The following is a 21,934-nucleotide window of genomic DNA, read 5'->3' as shown; positions in this document are numbered from 1 at the left end:
GAGTATGGAGAATAAGAACCCAGGATTGCAGTGTGACAGGGCAGTGGAACCTATTCTTTGGCTATCACAGGCAACACATTCCTTTTCCCCAGCTTAACTAAGTTCCCCTCTAAAAATAGGTAGGATGCTGACTTGAGCTGTTTCCTTTAGACAGCTATTCAGAATGCATGGCTAGAAACAGTWCAGGATCAGAGGTTTCACTGAGTGTAAATTGAGACTGCAGTAATATTTCTGAGTTTGCTGTTTGACTTGTTTTGGTCAATATGAAGGAAKTAATTGTATGAAGTAATTTAACTTTTTTTTTAAGATCATAAAGCTTTCACTTAGTAGCATGTACTTATTTTCTTGGCAAGAAATCATTTCAAGATTTTGTGAATTTTCAGTAATAAGCAAGTTTATCAAGCATTTATGAAGTTTGATTCTCAAATCTGACAGAAGTAGAGGTAGAATTCTACCAAATTGTAGAGTTGCCCTTTATTGCTGGGTTGCAGAGTAGCTGTTACCTAAAACCAGAAAGAAAGCATTTGACAGTTTGTTTACTGGACAGCTTTCATCTGCCGTGCCCTTAAAATATCTTAGTTATCTCACTGGTACCTTGTAAGTACAGACCCATATTTATTTGTAACCTTGCTATCACAGATAGAATAGAGGTCATCTGTTTGAAGRTGTAAACAAGATTGCAGTAATTTTTATTCTTGTTTTAAATAAAATTAAACAAAAAATGAGCTCAACTGTATTTTTCTTTTACATGGATTATACCATGTTATTTGCATCTGACAGATTTTTATAATTTTTATAATTTAATAAAATTAAACCAAAAATGAGCTTTTTTTTTTTATATTTTACATGGGTTATACCATGTTATTTGCATCTGACAGATATTTCAAGAATTCACTTACCGTGTATATGTGATACCTGATTTTCAAAAGTGGATGTCTAAAATTAGATGTGTCTGGCTGTAACCTTGGTCTAGTTTTCAGAGGAACTGGAAGCTCAGAGAAGGATTCTCTTTCAGCACTGGCAATGCGTTTTCTGACAGTGACAGGACGAGCTGTGTCAGAGTACTCTGAAAACCCAAGGCWGTTCTCAGTTTCTTTTGTTCCTCTGGATTAAAAAATATACCAACTTTTAAAATTAAATCTTAATAACATTATTTATAATTAGAATTATTTATTTAAAGGACTGAATTCTTTATCAAAACCTTTTCCTCAGGAAAGTTTGAGTAGTAAGCTCTATTCAGATTAAAGATTGGAATTCAGAGATCTGGTTATGAAAYGTAATTTTCAGTGGCTGTATTTTGGGTGTTGCTACTGTTGGGTTGCCACTTTGAGACTTACCGCACTCTTGTACTTCTGGGAGACACCTGGAAGTCGTAAGCACCTGAATCGCATGCTCAGACACTTGTTATTTTTTAAATCTAAAATGTCTGACTGCAACAGAAAAATAATCCTCTGAGTTTGTATTTATCAGTATTTCTTAGAAAGTCTGTCTTTCATGAATAATAYATTCTTCAACACTGTGATTTGCTGATTTAGATCCAATATTAKTATTTAGATGCAGATTTATCAGAGTTATCATCACTACCTTCRCTTTCACTTTTCCCTTTCTCTCAGGGTAGCTTTTTCACTCTTAAGAACAGTGAGTTCTTAAAGGCAACAAATCTACAAGTGACTGATTACGGAAATAGATCAGYTGTTACCCAGTGAAGTAGTTTTGCAGCACAGAATGGCATGCCTCCTTGTCACATTTCTGACTCACTCACGTTCTTAATAGGCATCACCACCCAGGATTAAGGAAGCAGAGTTGAGCCACTGATGCCTCCTTCAGGAGCAAGTAAAATATGTAGGGATTTTTTGTGGGTTTTTTTTTTTTACCCTACAAAGGCTTGGAGGGTTAAAACTTTTCTGCTGTTCAATCCCTTTCCTCTAAGATTTCCAACATTTTTGTGTTTTAATCTTGTCTTACTGTATGGAAATTCTAGTGCTAAATCTTGTAAACAGCTTTATCCAAGTCACTCTGGGCTGAAGGTACATCTGGCCTAAATAAAYCACCAACCGTATGAGAAGGGAAGTTGTGCCCTTGGCTTCTGACTGTAAAGGAAATAACATGCTTGATGAGCTCATGCTTGGACATGCACTGTAGGCACATGAGCCTCTCTTGTGTGTGTTGTCACCTGGAATTTGTTTGTTTGAGACATAACACAAGTAGTAAACATGTTTTTTTTTCTAAGTGTGTTGATAGCTTAGTCTAAAATAGATCCTCGAGAGCTCATTATATAAAATACAATTAAACTTAGGTTAAACGTGAAGGGGATATAAGGCCTGATAACTTTTGCAACTCAAGTGGATTCAAACTTCAAAAAACAGCCCACTCCACTCACCCCTTCCTCAAACAAAAAAATCACACTGTAGATARGACTTCTTTCTTAATTTTGGAGTARAACTTGCTGTCCATGTAATTGATGCAATACCTGTTTCTCTAGCCTAACTGTTCTTATGGATTTAACTTTCTGTTAATAAGATATAAAACATAAGTCTTAAAATTTACATAGAATACACTGTTATTGATCTGAATTAAAGTTTAAATTGTTGAGACTAGATTTACTGTTTCTTATAATCCAGGTATTTCACCATGAGCTCATGAGCTAATAAATGCAATTTTTTTTTCCAGATCTGTTTTCTCCTGTTTGCTGTTCTCTACATTGTTTCTTATTTTATAATCACAAGATACAAAAGGAAAGCAGGTAAGCATAGAATTTTTAATTTATCAAAAAAAATTGTTTTCAAATAAATAGATGTTTCTTTTCCTCTCCATCTCCACAAGGAGAGTGGAAGAAGCAAAACTGTTTGTTAGGCTGCTGGTATGTGGCAGCCTGGACTGACCTGATTCTGTACACTGCTGTCTTGTCCTCTCTCTGCTCCCTTTGTCTCTGAGCCATGAGTTCTCAGAACGTCCCTTGTGCCTRCTCTGGCACCTCTCAGGCCCTTCATGGTGCCTGCTGATATCACCAGCCAAGGCAGGAGTGCGCTGGAGCATCTTGGGAAAGGATCAGGGAGTGCTGACACTGTCACTCTGCTACTGARGGCCACAGCCCCCTCTTCTGTTGTGGCCTTGTGACAAGCCTGAGTGTGAGCTTCTTCTGTTGTGACCCTGTTCTGCTGAGTGTCCCTGAGTGGGAGGGAGGAAAGGAGTTAATGTCAAGTAGATGCTTCTGCCTCTCTTGCCTTTAGATCCTGTTTTCCTTTCACATCTGCTTTTCCTGAATAAGTATCTTCAGCTGTGTTTTAGCAGCAAAATCAGGTTCAGGTCTTTTGCTGGTGAAGTCAAAGGTTGCTAGTACTAGAGGATGGAAGTGCTATTGTTTTTAAAAGTCTTGCTCTACCCAGGTACAGTTATTTCAGTGGTCTTAACCTGTTTCTTATGACTTTACCACTGAAGTTTAGATAATACCTTGAGACAGTACTGTATTTTTTTTCCCTTTAGAAACATTGCCTAATTTCCGTTCTGAAACTATAGGAAGCCCTGTCATTTTCTTCTATATTTTTTCTAAAGACAAATAGCATCAAACTCTGTATAAAATGGCAGAATTTTTGACTCYTGACAGCTTATCTGGGACCTTGGTGCTTGATAATAGTCAGGATATAGGAACATTCTCGTTTATGGTGATCTTGGTTCTTTGAACTTTATTGGAAACTTTTATTGAGCTGTAGTGACCTGTATTATAATAGAGCTGCTTTTGTAAATGGATTCATGTTTTTAGAAGTAAACATTTTGTAGAATTTAATTCTTTAAAAGAAAGGTACATCCTTTTAAACATAGGAAGTAAGACAAATACTATTTCTGAYCCTGAAGATATTTTGGATACTTCAAAGCTGCTGCCATTTGGAGATGGAAAAGAGCAGGAAGGGGAAACTGGTTTGGCAAACATWGTGGATGCAAAGACACTTTTATTACCTTTTTTTGGCAGTTGATCTCCTCAGCTCGGGAGAGGAACTGCTCTGCAGCTGTCCTGACCTTATGAAAGCATTGTGAGCACATAGTTAGGCTACRATCTTCTTGATGAGAGATGTTTGAAGAGTTAACACATCTGGAACTCTTTCAGGACAAATTGTTCAYTGCTTCTCCAAAGAAGCTCTTCAGCCAAAATGATTCATAAGAGACCTTGACTTAGGCTTTCAAAACATCATGAGGTTTCCATCAAAAAAAACAACTCCATGTCTTTTCACAGAAGAATTTCAAAATAGCATGATGTTATTGGCTATGTGTTTATTTCAACTGTGTGGATGGACTCTTAAGAACTTAAATTTATTTTAAAATCTAATGTCAGGTGTTTTATCTCCTGTGGAAAATAGGAGAAACTTTAGAATGCTGAGTGTAAAATTATTTCAAATTCAGAAGTTTTTATTTCAGAATGGTTACATTATTTCAAAATGCTTACATTATTTCAAATTTAGAAATGCTTACATTACAATGCTTACTGATGTGCATAGAGAAGGCTGTAAAGAAGAAATGAAATAYACATTAGTGATTCATCTCTGAGTTAAATGTTGATACTGTTTCAAAACTATTTTAGTGAKGTATTCAGTGGGGAATAAGTGAAATAAAAATGGTTTAAAATGTGAAATATGAGAAGGGAGTCGTGTTATCTTAAATCCAAAACAAGTAGTGGGAGTAACACCTCTGCTCCTACCTCCCCTTCCTCAGATCCTCAGGAGATGGGAAGAGGGGTAGGTAAAGGGAAGCTACTGAGCAGTCATCACTGTTGTTCTGGATATGCTTTCTTGTTTTAAAAAGACATTAATACTGAAATGATTTCTAACAGAAGTTAGTATGGACTCTGAGAATATCCTGTAGCTTGCCTGCTCTCTGTGTTTCCAGAGAAGCCAAAGGAAGTTTCTAGCAGCAGCCATGGCTGTAGGAATTTGAAAGCATGTTTGCCATAGAGCCCTCTGGAAGATGTCTCCACGAAGTTTTGATCTGCATATTTAAGTAGAATGAAATAACTTCTGTTGTTACATTGATTGAGAAGAGTTTCACTAGCCTAAAAAAAAAAAGAGGCAAGTATTAATTTTTGGAAGGAACCTTCTTAAAATATTGATGCTGATAAATTCATCAGTATCGGTATGTCTGATTAYAATTAAAATTATTTAATAATATTAAATTAAAAATTAAAATTATTAATGTTATTCCTATGTATATACCTTTTAGCCTGAGGAAAGATATTGTGACTATTGAATATAACCTGCTGTAATTTAATTTTCAGATGAGCAAGAGGATGAAGATGCCATCGTTAACAGAATATCGTATGTATAGCTCTTCTTGGCTGAACTTCTTTTTTGGAATATATTGTTATGATAGGAATCTTCTATASTCCCAAACAAGCAAAAGTCTATTTYAAATGTGACAGCAAATAGAGTGCTGGACAGCCAGGGCAAAAGACTTGGTTGTGTTTTGAAAAATGTTACAAAAGTTTGGTCTAGGGCCTTTTTCACCTGATGCATGATGTTGGCCAGAATATTGCATGAGGACCTGATGCAAGAGGTGGAATTGAGTGTAAGACCTGCATTTAGGTCTCTAAATCTAGATGTTTAGATGGGAGGTGCTGTAAATCCCACAGCAGTCAATGGAAGCCCTGTCACGTGAGGCAGTGGATCCTGGGAAGAAAGTTAGCTCCCTCTGAAGAAGACACCTTTGTCTGATCATTGTAAAAGAGCTTCAGAAAGGTGATAAGAGGAAGACAAGCACTTGCCAGATCACTGGCCTGCTAGCAAGTCTCTCCTCATCCTATTTCTTTATAAATCGACATGTTAGTATCTCCTGTTTGAATATGCCTCAGGGTGTACAGAACCTCCATGGGCTGTTGCTGCCCTCTCGATTACATGATTGGCTGAACTCTGTGAATTGGTYCCTTGTGTGTTACAGGGTTCTTGACTCTTCCTTGGTGATGCTGTCATCCCCTTGGAAGGAGACCTTGTAGAAAAGTGTTGTTGTAAATATAAAATGTTCTTTTCTTTCAGCCTAAGCTTCTTTACGTGTGCATGGTTTTTTCCTAAAAGCAGTAACTCTCAAACATAGGTAGATAGCTTTTTCTTCAAATGGCATAATTATCAAGCCGTGAGATGTGGAGGGAGGAGAAGACAAAGCCAAACTGCTGTAGCATTTTGCTGTTGTTAGTTAGGTTTCACAATTCTGGCTTAGAATATTTAAACATCCTTAAAGAAAAGAAAAAACTCTCGGAAGCCAACAACAATAACTTAAGAATATTTTCAAAGATAAAATCAGTCACTCTTTCTTTCTTTAAGTTTATTGTGTGAATGAAAAATGACTTTGTAGACTGTTGAGGAAAAGCAAAATTTCTGTAAGCAGCTTACTTATTCCTTGTAGGAATATTCGATCTATTTTTTTTTGTCATGCAATTTTGAGAGTTATTTCTAATTTTTTATAGCATTAGATTAGTTCTGTAAGAATGTTTTGTTGATCTTATTTAAGAACACAGTTCTTCTTAATGCCACAAGATGGCATTTGGTACAAGTTGTATTTGGGATCTTAAAAGAATAAGCTTAAATATTTTAAATATTTCTGACAATTTCTGTCTATTGACTTTACAGGTATGAGATGATAACCCAAATAACTGTGAATAAAACCATTTTTTTCAGTTTGGTGTTAAAATATTTATGTATAATTTTACTGACTCTTTAGTTGTTAGAAGGTTGCTCTGCTTTTAAAAATTGTACTAACAGTATAAAAATTGAATCTTTTTTTCTCGTGTATGTGTCTATCTGTGTCTATCTGAGAAATTAAAACTGGAAGAGGAGACTTGTGGAAAGATATTTAATGAAAGTTTAACCTTTGTATTACATTGKAATTGAATGCATGTGCCAAGAGAATAATTATGGTAGTTGGTAAAAACGAAATAGTTTTATTGGGTTCTGTAAACTATTTTAAATTTGCTTTTCGGAAGTCAAATGTTGTGGAAATCACAGTTTCCCCTGCSCATTTACAATGTAAGAATGTGTTGCCTTTAGACACTGATTAACAGGTAGTTTAATTACTTTGTTCCCTGCTGTTCAGAGCWTGTTGGTAACAGTGGTACATTTCTTTAAATTTCAGGCTGTTCTTGAGCACCTTCACTCTAGCAGTTTCAGCTGGTGCAGTCCTGCTTCTACCTTTCTCAATAATCAGCAATGAGATCCTGCTTTCTTTTCCACAAAACTACTATATTCAGTGGTTAAATGGCTCACTAATTCATGGTTAGTACTCAGCATAATGTAATTAAAATGGATGTCTTCATTATACGTGCACAGATAAGTTCTGATTTTCAAACTCATAACTCATTTTCATTTAATATGCTAATTGTTAATGTGCTGTTGGCTAGTTGGTTTTGCTGCTGTGTGAGATAGCACAAAAGTCTGTCTTAAGTGTTCTGGGTTTTTTTTAAGGATTATGCAGACTTGATGGAATTAAACCAAATTCACTGCTTTCAATATTAATGTAAATAAGAGCTACTAGAAGCTAACTTGTAACATGCTGCTCAGACTTCTTCCTCATGTTGATGCAATATTCATATACCTTTCTTTTTTGATGATTCTTATAAATTTATTCTCAAAATGAAAACATGTTTTTAGAAACTTGCTAGCTATGGGCAGTTCGGACTAGATAGTTAAATTCAGCTATTAGTGATCTGTTTGTAAACAAGGAAAATTATGGAACATAAATATTGTGGTAAAGATTTGCTAGGTTAGTCTGGAAGAAAGTATGTTCACTATGTCAAATGACTTGCTAAATCTGGTACAGATAATTTTACAGTGTAACTGATGTCCTTTTTAGTCTTGTGAAGAGATAGTAATTTGGCTTTGGAGGATTTTTCTCTGGAAAGTGTATGCTTTTTGCTAAATGTGTAATAATACTCGCATGTAGCAAAGTCAAGAATCTCCAGGTCCCTAACTTGCAGCGATGTGGTTTTTTTTTTTTTTTTTTTTTTTTTTTTTTTTTTTTTTTTGTTTTGTTTGTTTTGTTTTGTTTTTTGTGAGGTGAGAGGCAAGAAGTGATGTTTGTAGGACATAAAGGGATAATTCTTCTGTGGGGGTGGTTGAGCATTGGAAAAGGTTGTCCAGAGACACTAGGAGACCTTGAAAGTTTTCCAAAATTCAAAACCCTGGGCAGCCTGATGGCACCTGCAGTTTGTCTGTTTTAAGGGCAGATCAGGCTGTGTGACTTTACAGGTTCTTTCTAGTTGAGTTATTCTATGATCTGTTTTGTGACACTTTGTGGGGTATTGCCAAGTTGGTATGTGTTGTCCATGGGAGGAAAAACTCAAGTAAAGTCTCATTTTTCACGTGGATGTAACTGCTCTGACATTTATATTCTTTACTGCCAAACATGAAAAAAGTAATGGAAAATAATCCTTCCTTTTGCGTTTGAATTGTCTTCGGAAAAAGGACTAAAAATACGTCAGATGCTGAAAATTACATAATAACCTCTTCAGAAATTTTTACTCTGTCAATTGTTATTTCAGATAATTTGTGTTAGTAAGAAATCTGCTGGAATAGTTGCCGTTAAATAGGAAAGCTTTGAAATTGCCAGTGACAGTCTTTTGATTTAATGTTTGAAAGCATCACTTTATGGATACACAGTATAATTTATATTTTGTAGTAGTTATCAAGGAGGTGGTAAATTCGGCACGTCGGTGTTTCCAGGTGTGTGTATGGCAAAGGGGGGGTGTGACCGCAGTAACCCTTGGGTGAGTTSAGGCGGTGCGAGCGCTCCGGGAGCCCCGGGAGCTTTCGGCTCGGGCTGGGCCGGGCTTTGGCCGCCAGGGCCGATCCCTGGGGCAGGGGCTCCCCCGCGTGGCACTGCCCGGGATCGCCCCGCTCCGGGAATCCCGCTCCGTTCCCGCCGGGACCCGGCACAGTGAGCGCGGCAAAGCTGCGCGGCTGTGGGAGCTCACAAACACTCAGAAAAGCTCACATCCCCCTAATGCTCTGCCTAGCACAGCCTTCACCTGTGGTTTGTGTACTGCTTTGCAAATGTTATCAAATGGAAGCGTTTGTGTTGCTTTAAAGCAACACATTTTTTTCGGTATACAGCTATAATTTGAGGTACTTGAACCTGACTCCGAGGAGTTTTATGCTATAGGTTGTTGCATTACTTTTAGCAAATAAAAAAGCAGAAAATATATGCCTCCAATTTTGGAAACTAGGCAGAAAGGCCAAACCTGGATCCAGTATAAACACTCTTACCTAATTAAACGTGCTGAACTAATCCCAGAACCAGTTCTGACAACGGTGCTCCCTTGTGCTGCTGTTTAGTACAACCACCAGGTGGGGGTAAAAGGTAATGAAACTGCYGTGAATAAGAAAAATGGGAAATTGCTCAGGGGCTAATCTGTTTGCCAAAGACTGAGAAATTTTTAATTTTTATGTTTTATTAACTTGTTTTATGGGGGACAGTCTTAGGTCACTACAAAGGCAAAGGAAAAAAATCTAATTGRCTGCTTAAAGCTTTTCTTTATGTTGATGTTCTGCAAGTGCCTTATGCAATTTTTTTATGCAGTCAGTGTGGTAGAAAATAATTCTTTTTTCTGGGTCTATTTAAATTTGATTTCTGAACTACCAAATTAGGGTAAGAAATACAGAGGACCCTTACTTTGAGGAATGTGCACGTGTCTGTCAGCAGCAGAACAGCACTGGCCTTGCCTCTCCTAACTGTATGTGCATATTGTAGCTCTGTAAATGTGATTTCTGKATGTTACTAATATATTAATTTCTGGATTCTAACTTTTAAAAAAATCATCCTGGATGTGCACCACCCTTTCATTCCTTAAAATGCTTTATGTACTCTGCTGTTCCTAAGCATTGTTTTATGTTGTAAGATACATGTGTAATAGAGCTGCTGAAATTGGGACAAGCAGGTATTCAACTCTGCATTAGATAACTGAATGCACTCTGTCTTCAGTTAGAGAAAACTGCTGAAATAAGACTCCTACCCCCATCTAGCTGTATTTCTACTCTTCCTCTGGTGTCTTTCCTCTTTTTGGGAAAAAAAAAAGGCTTACTGCTCGAGTTAATGTCCCCTCATAAGGRCTGTTAATGACATTCTTGCTGATGTTGCTATGCCTGAATGTTTCTCGAATGGTAACAGGAGCTTCCTGGCAAAGCAAATTCAAAAGGAAAAATCCCCCTCTTTGTTAAGTGGAGTTTAGCCACCTTTAGGCGGTCTGTTTTCTTTAGCAAATGAGTGTTATATTTCACGCATCTTCTGGAATTTTCTTGTGTTGTTTTCTGTAGTCTATTTGGTTAAGTTTGGTTGCTGGTGTCCTGCTGCTGTTAATTGATGTTCTCTTGGCCCCCTGTCCCCTCCTCCCCTCTAGCTTTTATTTCTCCTTTAAGTTTGAATCCTATCATTTAAGGAAAAAGGGAGTATATGGTAGAAGGATTTTTTGAGGGTGTATAGGCAAAGATCACTGCTAACTATTTTGCATTTGGATCTAACTACAGAAATGTGTCTTGATAATGAATGCCCTAGACATCCAGTAAATATCTCTTTACTTTCCTTTTCTTTCCAAAATGGACAATATTTAAGAAAAGRAACAAGCCTCTACATGACAAGAAGGAAACAAAGCTCTTAGTTCAAATTTTCTTATCATAGGGTATTTTTTTTTGAGTGATATTCATGTAATATAACATAGTTCTGCAGAATTGTGTAAATGTGTGTGCTTTGGGGAGGGTGGGAAACTAAGCCTGTTTTTCTCTACAGACTATTTTTTTTAGGATGCAGAACATGTGATAGTAGTTAGACCTGTTGGCTACTGAATTGCAGATAAGCTTCTGCTTTTATAAAGAAGAAATGTYGCATCCTGCACAACTACTGATAGGATGATTGATGATGGATTCATGTTTAGGCACCAGAAACCGGTTCAGAAAATATTCAGCTTAGAAAATCTTAATAAAGCAGATACCCTAATGGAGATTAGCAATCAMTTCAGGTAGTTTTCTAAATCCTTTTTCTTCCTGCAGATGTCACATGTGTCTTACAGATGTCCTTGTTGTAGTCAGTTGTTGATTTTTCACATAGATCACAGAGTGACTGAGGTTGAAAGGACTTCTGGAAATAACCTTCTCCGAACRGGGTCAGTCAGAGAAGGCTGCTCAAGGCACTCCAATTTTAGATTTGAGTATGTTGAAGGATGGACATTACAAAACCTGTGGGCAACCTGTTGCACTGCTTGAGTGCAGTGACAGTGAAAAATGTTTGGGATTTTTTTGTTTGGGTTTTTTCCTTTCCTTTTATGAGTAAGTAGATCTTCCAGTTTTCCAATTACGCTCATTGCCTCTCCTCAGTTCAGTGGATACCACTGTGAAGATTTGACTGTTTTCCTTTCTCCCTCCCTCTTCAGATATTTATATACATGCAAAAAATCCTCCTAAGTCCTCTCTTCTCTATTCTCTGTCCATTTGTTTGGCCTGTTGAGGTTCATCAGAGTTGCAGGACACTGCTCCTCCTCATCCTRTCTCTTGAGCAGATTTGCTGAGGATGTGGCCTTTCCCATCGCCCAGGTCATTAATGAAGGTGTTTAACCCACCAGCAACCCCTTGGGGTGTAGATAGCTGGTGAGTGGCTTCCAGCCTGGCTTTGTCCTGCTGGTCACAACCCTGGGAGCCAAGAGGCTCAGCCAGAGTTCAGTCTGTTTCAGTCTGCTTACCTTGCCCACCCCTCATTAATTAGACTATGAGGGGCTTCATGGGAGATGATGTGGGAAGCCTTGCRAAGTTGAGATAAATATCTACTGCTCTCCTCTTGCCAACTGAGCCAGTTATCCCATTTTGGATGGCTGCTGTTACCGTGATATCTTGTGATTTGGAGGCCATGATGGCATTTGTTTACTGCTCGTGTTAAAATCCATGGTTTGCTGAAGTTTCTCTTGAAAAAAATATGGGAGGTAGGTAGTATACAGAGCTGGATTTTGTGAGATTAACTGAGTGTAGTAAAGTCCTGAAAACTTCTACAGTGGTTCTCTAAAAACCTTCAATGGGGTATTGTGGAAGTAGTCCACCTGAGCTTGCAGGGGTTTCACCTTTTCAGGAGCTCCCAAGGTTTCACACATTTGCTGCTGGGTAAGTTGGTATCCAGTTTTTATTTGAACATCATTACTCAGAGAAATGGGTATTTTTCAGCAATGACCTGTAAATGACTAAACCCCTGGCTCTTGTACATATATTGCATTGTTCAATGTAAGGGAGGAAAATGTCATCTTTACTTGTTAAAGCTTAGAAATTTATCATGTAAACTTTTTCTTGTTTGTTGCAGGTTTGTGGAATCTTGCTTCTCTTTTTTCAAATCTATGTTTGTTTGTGTTGATGCCCTTTGCGTTTTTCTTCCTGGAATCAGAAGGTTTTGCTGGCTTAAAAAAGGTAGGAAAACACTATCAAATACAGACTAATTGCACTGYATATGTCATTTGCAGCTCTTGTTTCTGATGAAACTAAAATTGTAGATTGGGGAGGATTTGGTCTGGGAATGTGAGTGGTTACATGAGGGTGTATATGCAGCTGCACACTCTGACACAGGCCAGGTATTTGGGGGAAAAAGGACTCCTTAAAACCCACATGCACTRAGATAAAAAACATAATCTTTTAAATTTTTTTTTAATGAAATGATTCAATCAAAATTTTATTTTTTGGAAAAGAATTTCATTGGGGTGTTAAAAGGAGAGAAGGTTCAACGAAAGCACTAGAAATAAAATAATAGGAAAAGAAGGACAGGTTTTTTCCTAATGGGAAGGGTGATTAAATAACAGATGACCCTAAGCAAACAAGCTTGGTTTGTGAATTTTGAAGATCCCAAAAAAGGTTCAAATGTGTTCAGTGTTAACAATAATGTGTCAAGAAAACATCTTARAATAATTTGAAATGGTTTTAAAATAATTCAGCTTAGCTGAATGCTGAGCTGAATTTTCAGGTTGAGAGGACCAAGTATTTCAGTGAAGCYGGGAATCTGGCAAAGCAGTTTTTGAACAATAAGATAATAACGATTGTGTTAATATRTGAATTAAAGAAATACAATGAAAAATTACTATAATGGGATGCATGTCAAAATTAATTTCAAATCGTAAGTATCAACTAGATTAAACTGGAWTGATCGTCTGGGGACCAATTGTAGCACGTTTCCATTAATCTTTATCATCCAAATGATTACACTTTTGTTTTTAATGATACTACACTTGAGGGAATTCTGCTCCCTTTGGATGACAGTTGTCAGAAAGCARAAAGTATTGGAAAGTGATCTTGAAATCTGGAGAACGAAATGAATTAAAGATGGGTGCAAAAGACTATGAGTCATTGATGCATGCCATGTAATGTAAAGCCACAAGGGGATGATTGTGTTTGAAGGGAAAGCATCATTCCTGGTTGCATTGACAGGAACTGGCATGGGGACAATGAAGTTGCCATTTTGGTTCTTGGTAGGATTAGGGAAAACTCAACTGAAGTGACTCATTCAAGTTGGGATTTTAGTGTTCTCTTAAGAGTGAAAACAGGACAGCAAAACAAAACAAAAAACAACTTAAGAATTATTGTGTGAAGGAAAATTTTAATTTACAGAGAATAATGTGGAGAAACAGAGAATATATTCCATAGCAGAAGGTACTGGGGGATTACAGCAATATAGCTGTGTCAGAAAACGACTGCAGAGCCTGGCCCAGGTGGTGTGTAAATTTGTCTGGTGTTGCCTGTGCTGAACTGATGCTGCTGCAGTGTTGCTGTGCATTGACCGAACTGCAGAAGTATCCAGCTCACTTCAGTTATGAGTTCAAGTGACCAAACCAATGCATTCAGCTTCCAAGGAGTTTGCTGATAGGCTGCTGTGTTTAACTCTACTTGTCCATCTTGGCTGRAAAACACTTCCTTCTTCCTTCACTTAAGGTATTTACAGGGCAGAGAGCTTTTAGCAACTCCATTTGTCCTTACAGTTTTCATGTGAAGGCCACTCCATTTTCCTTCTGACACTTAAGTATTTACTCATAGCTAATATTTATCTTTTCTTCTAAAAACTAAATTAACTGATTTCAGTGAGCTTTGTGTCCTGCAATCCAGCAAAACCAAGGATTCTCTTCATTAGCATACTGGGTAAGGTACTTTGCTTGTAGAGTTCTGTTGGGTCCAACACATACTTTGTGTATTCCAGCTACATGAAACTTGCACTTTACATGAAACTTTTAGTAGTTAAAGTGTAACTYAGGGTAGTGGCTGTCTATAAGTCCCATTCAAGATAAATAATATCACCATTACACATTTATGCTTGAAAGCAATTGTGATATGAGATGGTKAAGACAGAACTATAGTCTTCTGCAGAATGCTAGGGAAAAGATGATTGTTAGTGCTTTAGAGTAGTTTTGCTTTTTCATGGGGGGCAAATGAGATGAGATTTTAGTATCAAAACCCACTTATTGGAGGGGAAGGAATTCCATTTTGGAAATTTTTTTTTAAACTTTTAATTCTGGATGTTTTTGGAACATCCCAGAAGCCAAGTGTGGTTCCTGGTACAAATACTCAAAGGCAATGTCTGTTCTACTTCMCTGCTCTATTTAAAAGTATCCAAAATGGATGGAATTATTTTGCCTGTTTTGTGTGAGCCTTGAAGCTGCTGGTGAAGATTCAGGAATTGTGGTCAGTTGTGATATGAACATACCTTGTCTTTGATTGCTTTTCTTGGAAAATAAGTGGCAGATGGCACTTCTGGCCTAAGTTGATAGTTAAAATTAAATGTGCTGTTCTGTTCAGATACAGATGTGGATAAATGATATTGTCATAATTGCTATATGTTTAAAGAATTACATCACGTAATTGGTTGATTAGAATCTGGGAAAATCCATGATTAATCAAATGCAGGATTTCATCTAAGCTTTTCAGTTTTAGCATCTGTGAAGGAAGGGTGTTTCCCATCAGTTTTTACTTTCTGTAGATTCTTGTCATGTTTCTTACCTCTTTTCTGAGGCGATTTTGAGACCATGATTACTTTGTAGAATTCTGGCATTTGAATAAATTATAGTTAAAAAATTATTTTAATTTTTTTAGAAAGTCTTATTTTGTCATTCATCCCATCAGACTAATGGACCAGAGAGATGAAACATCGTTCAAATGCTATTACTGTTCACTGGAAAAATCAGATTTTAGTGACCTCTATTTAAAAGAACACTTCATACATTTAGCAAAACTTGGAGCTTTTAAGAGAAAACATTCAGTAAGGAGGTTTGGCATGGTTATGTAATCTTTAATCTTTCAGTTTGGGAAGGCATTTKATTCTAGATACCGAGTCAGATCAAAATTTGGATAGGAAGACTGTTCCAGTGGAAGCTTTTATGCAGATCATCTTGAATAGGTCACTTGGGATAGATGTGTAGAGTGAGGATGTCTATTTGAACATGTTCATATATGAATTACTTGTTGGACTTTAATAAAAGTTCTGAAAATGCATAATGAAAAGAGTTCCATTCCTGAAATTGAAATGATTTTTWAATTTTTAATGGATGTCTTTGTTCAGATTAAAGAGCAACAGTAATTTTAGTCATTATCACATATGTGTCTAACTCCTGAAGATTTTAGCCATCTGTTTGTTTATCACAAACTGTGCTGTAAAAGTTGATTTTGTGTATTGAGTGTAATGTGACTTTTTGCAAGCTCTCATACTTTAAATGGCTCATAGGTTACTGTTACGAGCTTTGTATAACTTTACTTTCCATGTTCCTRAATGGTAGGATTGCTCCCTTAACTGTACTGAGCCAGAATGGGTTTGATTAACCATCTTCCAGTTTACTATGACTCTTTTCCCTGGCTGCTAAATGGCACATGGCCCCTCTTACAGACTCACTTGGATTCCCCAGGGCAGCAGYTTAAAACAACCAAAGACTTGCATATTGTGCAGAGGAAAGAAATAACGGAAATGAGGCACTGGCCATGGATGGATGCAGTGCTGCACTGGAATTCAGGCTGATTCTTTGCCTAGCTTTTCATTAAAATTTGATATGTGAATTCAAAAAGGTCATTTTGGGCCTAAAAGGGTTGATCATGGTATTTTTAAAGAGTTTAAGTGCTGCTTTTTGCTCTTGTTCATTTCYGTTTAATGGCACTTGAAGAATTTTGATGTCAGGGTTGTAATAATAATAATACAACCAATACTGGAGTTATATAGTAYACATATSCAYATATATGTATGTCTGTGTATAGGCCCTGTGTGTGTTTATGCACACATGTATTTCTGTGCACACATGTKAATTGAATTTTTCAGGACTTTGAAGTAACCATTGTTATACACTGCACTTCAGCCAGTGCTGTTAACAGAGCTTTGGAGTACCAGATATCACTTTAATCTCTTGCATCAGTATTAAAAACTGTTTTACATCTTTCCCTGTTCTTCTTGTCTTCCTTTGTAGAGTCTGTGCATACGTGTGTTTAGATAATCTTTTAATTCTTTGTCACTAATATGCTCAGATTCTATAGTGGTTATGAAACAAAGTTGTCAACCATGTTTCTTAATGTCAGAATTAACCTCATTCTTTATCATTCTCTCCAAAAAGAAAAACTGCTATTTGCAGCTGAGGATCTGTAAGTCACAGTGCATGGTAACAGACTGCACAGAAAATTACATATGTGCTGCTGTGTGAAAGAGGCAAATACTTTTGAGGAGATAATTGCCATACCTTTTCTTGGCTTTTAAAATATGCTTTCTCTTGAAGTAACTGCAATGAAAATTTGTATTTATTTGAAGTTGACAAAGAGAAAGATGTTTAGGGTAATTTCCTTKTAAGAAAATACAAAGAGTGCAATTTACCACTGTGAGAAACTGGAAAAACTAGGTATTGCATAATCACAAGTGTAGAGTTTTAAAAAGGCTTTATGAAGTATTTTACCTTAATACTGATCTTTGAACTTGAAGTCATAGCATAAAGTTTAACATGAGCGACAGCAACATCCTGACCAATTATCCAAATTATCCAGACATCCCAAAAYGTTCAGAACACAACACACAGAGTCTGTGGATTAAGAGGTTAACTCCTGGAACATCAAAAGAAGTGCATGMTAATAAAAACAAATAGTACAAAAATTTGAGGTAACTTCCTTGCTTAATTAATTAGGTAGACCAGGTGGAAGCGAAGAGGCCAGAGCTGGTGCTCAGAATGTCTATAAAGCTGAGCAACATGACAGCACAATGGAGGAGGAACAAAGATTTTTTTAATATACTTCTATCCTGTGTCACAGTTTGAAATTGTCCTGGTTTATGTCCCTTTTGGCAAACTTACATAAAAGTGACCCTGTACTGTATTTTATGACCAGATGACTTTTTTCCCAGTGGCTAATTTGTATCAGACCCCCATCTTAAAGAGACACAGAAATGAGTAGGAAGTCCAAGCCGGTTTGTCTCAATGAGCTTTCATTGCATGCTTTCATTATTTTTGCTCGTTTTTGCCACTGATCATCCATAAATTGTTGGAAATGAGTGATTAAGGAAGTGCTGCTTAGTGTTAGTGGCACATGCACATTCTTGGTATGTTTTTTGTGGGTGAGAGGAAATCGCGTACTGCACAAACAAAAAGGAAGACTCCTGCTGGGAACCTTTCAAGGAAATTTAACTTGCRTAATGTTTTGATCTTGGCGTTTATTACAGAAAATAAGAGTAATATTTCACCAGCTATTGTTATGTGTCAGCCAGTCTCTCCATCTGCTTGCCTTTCCTTCGGCAGCTCTTCCCAAATTCTCAGTTTATTTTAATAAAAACACCACTTAAAAATGTAGCAGTTTATTCATATGCTGAAGGCAGGTGAGCTGGGCCAGTGTTCAGAACATTTATTGTGTTGTACTTGCTACTGTATAAAGATTTGGCTGTTGTGGCTGCAGAGCCCTGCCTGTGTTAGCAGCTGCAGCTTAACCCGTGCAAATAAAATGTGGGATGTAGGTTCCTTTCCARATAGTGAAAAGAAGGGGTTTCTGCTCTTAAAGATTCTTTCCTTCATTTCTTTCACTGAAGCATKGATTTTAAAAATACGTTTTGTAAGTAAAATTACTTATTTGGGGAGAGGGTGAAAGATTGAAATTTTGCAAAAATATTGTCATTAACATTTTTTTTGAAACTACTTCTGGTTTTGCTATGCACTGTTGTTATCTTGCTGAACAACTACAGTGTGTGTCTTCCATCGCCTCAGTATTTGATTTGATCCACTTTATAAATAGCAATGCCTTTTCCTAGTCATGTCACTATGAAATCGGACTGAACTTAGCTTTAGTTTCTGATGTATTGTGTTGCAATACATTCTATTTGCAAATTCCAAGTAGCTAAACACAGTAATAAATATAGTGAAAAGTGAACCTGCTGCTTTTTTATTTCTTGTTGGGTATGGAAATTCTAATTTCTGTGTTTTTCCATGTGGAAAATCTGTACACCCCAGGTTTGCTGTTTGTACCAGTAGAAATCTGGTGCAACTGTAGGTGTAGATCACTGTAAAAGACATTTTCAGTGTATGATGACAATGGAGGAAGTRTTCAAAGTTAGCTTTAGAAACTTTTTCACTGATCTCAAGACAGATTTCCATGGAAAGAAATTGTTCTTATATGGCAAATAAATGGCTTTGAAATATTTACCAATATTAAATCATCTCTAATTAAAATCAGTTTTAAAATTTGCCTTGATTTTTTTCTGTAAAAGGGAGAGTTCAGGAATCTTGGTTGCAAACAGCATTTGACTGTGCTTTWTGCTTGCATGTACCGCAGACTTCAATAGCCGCAGGCCACTGTGTGCCATGGATCACCAAATAGTCTTGAGGTTCCCTGTTAACAGTGGATGTTTATTTGGCATTTAAGCTCATATTTATTTGTCTATAAAATCATTCAGCATGAACTGAGACTTGAGTGCTCTGATCTCTATGAAATGTTTACTAGTATGTAACTGAATTATTGTATATTRTATTGCAACCCATTTACTCATTCCATTAGTAATACCAGAGACAAAAGTTGTTTAATCATTTACATCAAAGGCAGCTGTTTGGGTTTGTATTTTTGACATAARCTGACATGTTCAGTTATGAAGACTATTTTTTAAACTGGAGTCCTTTAAAATGACACCATCTCAAACTTTTGATTTGACAAGTAGCTTGATCATGGTTTTTCCTTCTCCCTGTTAAAATAAAAGTWTACTTAGCTGACAATAATCTGTAGRATGTAAGGTGCAGAGTTAAGGACTGTATTTAACTGTAAATCTTGCACTAAGGATGATGTGTGTCTGGAACCTTTGTGTGGTTCMTGCTTCTACCAAAGTGTCAGAAACAGCTTGTACATGGCTAAATGTACAGTGTGTAATTTGTAATGTAGAGGACAGTCCCATCTAAGTGTTTGAAGAACTTTTAAAATGTCTGGAAAGGGAAGATGAGAAGATTTAGTATAACTTGTTAAAATGTCATATTGACAAATGTTACACTCAGTTGTGAAAATGTGTTAAAGTTTCAGCTTTACACTACCAGGTCCTTCATTTGCAGTTCTGTAGAGGAAAGAAAAATATTCTTATCTTGCAGGTATATATATCAGCAAATTAGTGTGTAAAGAACTTGGTGAGTGTATGGCCTGCTTTCATGAATCTGGGACTGAAATGTGTAACTCTACTGTAGATTAATGTGACATGAAAATACCTTTGTATGTAAAAGTATTGTAGTGATGTCTGTTTGCTGTCCTTTCACAATGACTGTTACAATGAAAATTACTACACGTAGGTCAAAAGAGGATGTGAATCCTGGTTGTATTATTTTTTTGCATTTCAAAACTTTGACTTCAGCATACAGGCATTTAGGCCAAAAAAAATTGTAGTTAGGCATTTAGGATCAAAGGCTAGGCAGGACAGGTGAATAACATGGATGTATTTGTCAGCTKAAGGCCCCACCATGTTTCACTGAGAGTAAGATAAAAAGGAAATTCAAGAATCAGCAGCCAGGAAAGAAACTTGCGTAAGACGAGAAATAAGGGTTCAATGTAAATTTGGTTTTGTAGATATATAAAATATTCTATCAGGTTTTCATAATACTTCTTGCTTAAGTCAGTTGGGGACATTATATGCAAAAATCTGTCTTTTTATGTTGGCATARGATCTGTGGTTTGTTGAATATAAGTAACAGTTCAGTATCTGGAGACAGCTGAGGGGGAAACAAGGGAATGTTGGTTGTTGCACACATTGGATCAAGATGTGATGAGATGTGATCTGTGCTCCGTTTCATTGAAGTAGTTAAATGTCAGTTGGTTGCTTCCRTAAATTAGGTGGTACTTCGTTTAAAGAGGCCTCAGTGTAAGGTACAAAAAAATAGGCTACCAGGAGATAAGGTGAGGGTAGAGTTTATTTGGCACAGCTTTTCTGCACTGACTGCCTCACTGCCACTTTGTTATCTGAGCAGTGCTTCAGCCTTTCTGCAGCAGTGTATGGGATTGAGGTTCTAATTACTTTTTTGACCAACTCTGTAATACAGATAGAAAACCAAAATGTATCAGGTTACTTTATGTTCTTGCAGCATTTTAATATATTTGTGCTATGGAAATTTGTAGAGTAATGAGATGAACCAAGTGTTGTTAGTAATATTGGGATGAAAATACTGCACAAAGAAAAGGGGTTATTTGGAGGTGTGGTTTCCTGTGACTTCTCTTGCAYGCCATGAGAATCTGCATTAGGTGACACAATATGAGTAGGTAGAGGCATCTGTACAGCTACTCAGTTTTGGAAGCTATCACTGGAGCTTTAGTTATTCCACCTCACCCCGCCAGGAATAGGCTGCRTTGTTGAACTTTTGTGCTTTCCCCACGCCTACGTTGCCCTGAACTTGCACATTTGTGCTGTATGTAGCACGCCTATGTAGACTTTCCACAGTTTTTGCTAAAAGCTGTAACACGTAGCTGGAAGCCTGCAAATGGAATAAGATGAGAATATTTTCCTTTGCTACTCTCTTAGTGGATAAACTGAGGGTTTTTTTTAACATTACAGTTTTTATTTGGTTTTAGGATAATTTATGGAGTTCTGCATGAGCAAAAATAAACATGTTAAATACTTTTATACTTGTAAAGTGTAGAGATTGCACAGCTACCAATGCTTAGCTTGAATCTCTGAGTTTATCATTGATGTAAACTTAAGCACTGGGTTCTCAAATATTTTTTTCTGAAGGTGCTTATTTTTAGGTAGAAATAAGTAGCTTTTATATTTTGTTTGGTTGGAGCATTCTCAATACCCTCTGTAGACCCTTTTATTTCTGGTAGATGATTTTTTGTGTATCTAAAAACGCTGAGATGTATTTCTTTTTTCTTTTTTTTTTGGTTGCCAGTTTATAATAAAATTCATATAACAATGTAATTTAAAACTGAAATGTTTCATGGAAAAATTTGCCATCCTTTGGGAAGTGTTCACACATGGACGATACCWGAAATGGCTGTGACTCAGTCCCCCTTCTTAGTCAGTGGAAAAAGGTAGATGCCTCTAAGAATTTGGCATGTCTGAGTAAGAGGCTTCAGGAGGCAATGTGATCATCTTCCCATCTCAGTGTTTGGATTTATTTCATTAAATGGTCAGAAACATTAAGTGGATTTGCTCTTAGTTTTATTTGGAGGATATGATTTGTTTTATAAAAAAGGCTGGCTTATGCATGAGTAATGTCTTACTAAGATTTGAATATTTTCACATCAGTCAGTGTCTTCATTTGAGTCTCCATTGACATCAAATAGTGACTGTTCAGGATGAGCAGAAACTTAGTCTATTTATGCACTTTYGTTACTTTATATTAAAATTGATAAATACTTTATAGATGTACTGTAATTGTAATTTTAATTCACAGAGAAGAAACTTCCATATAATTTTATATTGGTAGTGGAAAGTTTTAACATAATTGTTTTAATAATAGAAAGGCAATGAATGTTTTTCTAAT

The 21,934-nt window shown here is 36.6% G+C and overlaps 1 protein-coding gene across 2 annotated transcripts in view; it reads left to right on the top strand.

The window, feature by feature from the left end:
- Positions 1-21,934, top strand: part of LMBR1 (limb development membrane protein 1) — a 69,116-nt gene that overhangs the window by 12,454 nt on the left and 34,728 nt on the right. The window contains exons 2-5 of one of the 2 annotated variants that reach the window (XM_057371074.1): positions 2,671-2,743; positions 5,264-5,303; positions 7,111-7,250; positions 12,307-12,410. In XM_057371074.1, the coding sequence (XP_057227057.1) occupies positions 2,671-2,743; positions 5,264-5,303; positions 7,111-7,250; positions 12,307-12,410 (357 nt within the window). Of the gene's footprint in view, positions 1-2,670; positions 2,744-5,263; positions 5,304-7,110; positions 7,251-12,306; positions 12,411-21,934 lie in introns of those variants that run through there. The other variant, XM_057371076.1, reaches the window with a different exon arrangement.

Source organism: Malurus melanocephalus, unplaced genomic scaffold (genome assembly GCF_030028575.1).
Source record: "Malurus melanocephalus ecotype Western Australia unplaced genomic scaffold, MMel_1.1 scaffold_140, whole genome shotgun sequence".
Lineage (NCBI taxonomy): Eukaryota > Metazoa > Chordata > Aves > Passeriformes > Maluridae > Malurus > Malurus melanocephalus.
This window is presented reverse-complemented; position numbering and strand designations above follow the sequence as displayed.